This window comes from Nanorana parkeri, unplaced genomic scaffold (assembly GCF_000935625.1).
Source record: "Nanorana parkeri isolate BGI_ZX_2015 unplaced genomic scaffold, ASM93562v1 scaffold1997, whole genome shotgun sequence".
Taxonomy (NCBI): domain Eukaryota; kingdom Metazoa; phylum Chordata; class Amphibia; order Anura; family Dicroglossidae; genus Nanorana; species Nanorana parkeri.
This window is the reverse complement of record NW_017308265.1, coordinates 201,045-204,610: the sequence shown is the minus strand read 5'-3', so window position 1 is coordinate 204,610 and position 3,566 is coordinate 201,045. Positions and strand designations below refer to the sequence as shown.

General features: G+C 53.8%; 1 protein-coding gene across 1 annotated transcript in view; it reads right to left on the bottom strand.

Annotated features, from left to right (window-relative positions):
• Positions 1-3,566, bottom strand: part of TESK2 (testis-specific kinase 2) — a 42,055-nt gene that overhangs the window by 9,557 nt on the left and 28,932 nt on the right. Inside the window, 2 exon segments of the mRNA XM_018572316.1 lie at positions 2-68; positions 1,714-1,860. Coding sequence (XP_018427818.1) covers positions 2-68; positions 1,714-1,860 — 214 coding nt within the window.

Genomic DNA, 3,566 nt, shown 5'->3' with positions numbered 1-3,566 from the left:
TTTTCTGCCAAACCGAAATCTGCGACCACGGCGGAGTATCCGTTCTCGTCACTCTTGATGAGACAATTCTGGAAGAGAGCAGACGGTGATGAGCGACTATTCACAGGACAAGATTCACCCGACACTGTACGGGGGTTACATTGCTGTATGTACAGTAACTCAATGCCCGAGGGAAGCAGGGGGACCCCCCCACGCCCAAGGGAAGCAGGGGGACCCCCCCACGCCCAAGGGAAGCAGGGGGACCCCCCCACGCCCAAGGGAAGCAGGGGGACCCCCCACGCCCAAGGGAAGCAGGGGGTCCCCCCACGCCCAAGGGAAGCAGGGGGTCCCCCCACGCCCAAGGGAAGCAGGGGGACCCCCCACGCCCAAGGGAAGCAGGGGGCCCCGAACACCCAACCCAAGCACGTAGCCCAATGCCGAACTGAATAATATTAGTAAATCTGCAGCTTTCATTAGAGCAATCCCAGGTGATCCCGCCATGGAGGTCCTTGTTCAGGTACTTCCTGTGTGAGACTGGGAGCTTCCTGTAATAAAGACCGCTCACTGCTGCTCTCTCTCCTTGTTCAGGGTGACTGTTCTGGTCTCCGCCCCTCCTCTCGTTTCCTGTAGTGGGTGGGGCCTGATGGGGCCCCTCCCACAGCTCTGCACAGGCTATGTATAGCACAGTGATGATGTCACTAACTTTTATAAGGTAATATCTGAGTTTGCCGAGGCATTTGGCGCACACGAAGTGAATTGATATATTGGCGTCTCTGGAGGAATATCATTGAAGTTTTTGCGCCCGGAGTTCGGCTTTCATGGAATACGGAGCGTTTCCCCCCCATCCATCTCTACATGTCACCACTTCTCCAGCTTATACCACCCCGGGCGAGACACCGAGAGGCTGGATAGGGCTGCATGTGGGGCGCCGTTCTGTTCCGTGTCACGGCTGACCGCCTGCCGCAGACGCGAGCGGTATGGGATGCAGGAACGCGGAGGTGACGACTGATGTTGTCTGCGCGCACGGAATACACTGAGCCTCTTGTGTCCGACAGCCGGGGAACATCTGCTGCACCGGCCAGGCGCTGGAAGCATACGGAACCTTCTATAAACATTGCTGGATGTGTTTATTGGGGCAACTAAACAGACCGCAGGCGAGGGGGGCGCAGATGAGGGGGGCACGGGTGAGAAAGTGGGTTAGTCAGTCAGGGATTATGTGGACGCGGCACATTCCAGAACCCTTCGGACTTCCTCATAACATATAATGACAGATGAGGAACGGCCAGAATTGCTCCTTCGCTTTGTACTTTGTTCCTTTCCAGGAGACGGAACTCCCAGCACCACAGAATCCTCCACTGACGCAGAAGATCTCTCCCAAATGATTCCAAACTAAAGATGGCAACGTGAAGGTTCATGAATCAGCAATATCGTCTTGCAGCACTGGGGGGGACATTAGAGTATAAGCACAATTAGGAGCCCTGGGATCAGTCTGGAAAGGACACGCTGCAACAAACGGCTTTTTCTTCAGAACAGAACCAGGAATCTGGAACAAAGTTGGGTCATTCCCTGTAATGGGGGGAGGGGATCGATCTTCTCAACAAAAGTGGAATTACTTTAAAGGGACAACCTGTCAATCAATCAGCAGGACTGTCAGAGTCTCTGCCCCCCAGCAAGGCAATGCTCCAATGAGAAGCCCTCTACATAAACACTGACCCAATGGTGCCAGGAACCCACCTTGGATGTGAGGTCGCGGTGGAAGATCCCCTTGGAGTGAAGGTACGCCAGTCCCAACGCCATGTCCAGCGCCAGCTTCACCCGGACCTCCCACGGCAGGTGCTGGTTACTGTCCAGAAGCTGCTCCAAATTCCCGCCGTTTATGTACTGGAAGAGAAGGAGTTCTGGGTCAGTACAGGGTGGGGGAGGGGGAACATGCAAAAAGAATTCAGGAGGCAGTCAGTCTGTTCTAGGAGGAACCTCCAATAGGAAACTGTGCTTCTCTATGCAATGCCGGCAGATCACCACGCTACAGTCTATGGGAGGGGCAACTGAACTCCAGCCCCCCCAGCTGCGGAAAAACTACCAATCCCATGAGGCATTCCCACAGCCACCACTCCCAGAGACAGATGCATGATGGGATATGTAGTTTCAGCACAGCTGGAGTTTGGCTACGCCTGGTCTATGGGTTAAATGTCCAGTTTCGGGATTATATTGAACATTTTCCATCTTGTACTCGGGGAAATAAACTGCGACTCTGTTACTCTTTACTTCCAATACAAACTCTTCTCCCGCAGTACTTCTTCCCTGCCACTAGATGTCCTCAGTCTGACTCAGCATCATTCAACCCACTTCCTCTGAGCCCAGGACGTCCTAGATCCGCCCCCCCAGCCTGTGACTGGACAGTGAAAGGAGAAGCAGCACAGCGATGAGCTCCTCTCTTTCTATCAGCATGCATCTTGAAGGCACATGGCTCCTCGTAGTCCTGCTTCCTCTCACACTGCAGCTCTGCGTGTATTTCATGATGCGTTGAGATTACAAAACTGCATTTAAAGGAGAACTACCAGGTGTGCATTTCACTCCTCCTCATAGTCCGAGCCGACGTGTGATAATGGGACTGTCACAGGTCGGCTCTATAGATGGGGAAGTGAGCGAACACACACCGGCGCTCGCTCACTTCTGGATCCTGTCCCTGCAGAGAGCCGTGACTGTCACTCACGGCTCTCTGCAGGGGTTCCCCCCCCTCCCCGATCCTCCAGCGCTGACTGGAAAAACGGATGAGGAGTGGGCGGGCACTATGGTGATTGACAGCTGCATGATTGGCAGAGGCAGAGCCAGCTGTCAGTCACGCAGGTGGGCGGATCCAGACATAATTGTCGGGATCAGTTTCAGCTGCGGCGTCTCAGTATACCGCGAGCTGTAGCTCCCTATATACTGAGCTTAGGGTGACGGGAGGACGCTAGTTTGTGTCCTCCCGTTACCCTAAGGAGAACTATGGGGGAAAACACTGACCCCGTAGTTCTCCTTTAAAAGGAGTTCTATAGTCCCGGCCTCTGCTCTCCTGTCACCCCGAGTGCCCGGTACCGCAATGCCGAGCGTTCCATTGCCCTGCGACTTGGGTCACGAGGACAAAATGTCGGTCACGAGATTACACAGGTTGAGAACCGCCGGTCTAGACGGATCTGGTTATTAGAACACACGGAAATCCGATATATAAAAGTCACAAAAAACCTAAAAAATGTCTATCTGGGAGTTCACCTTTTACGCCCAACAGAGGTCCTGCCCCTTCTCCAATAAAAAAAATTTGTGGACGTGCACTTTAAATGATCCAGAGAACACGCGCTCCGACTGACAAAATCAACCTTCAGATAGTTATTTTCGGGCCGCCTTGTTGGGTCTCTGGCACCCGGAGGGTTAACAGGTGACTCCGCATCACGCAGCGCTGGAATGTCCATTCATCATCTCATCATCAATGTCCATTCATCATCTTTCATGTCACGCCCATTGTCCTGCGTGAAGGTGACGGCGAGAAGTCATGTGACACCTTTGTGTTGTATTGTTCCTCTACAAGCCCCGCCGGGGGGGGGGGGGGG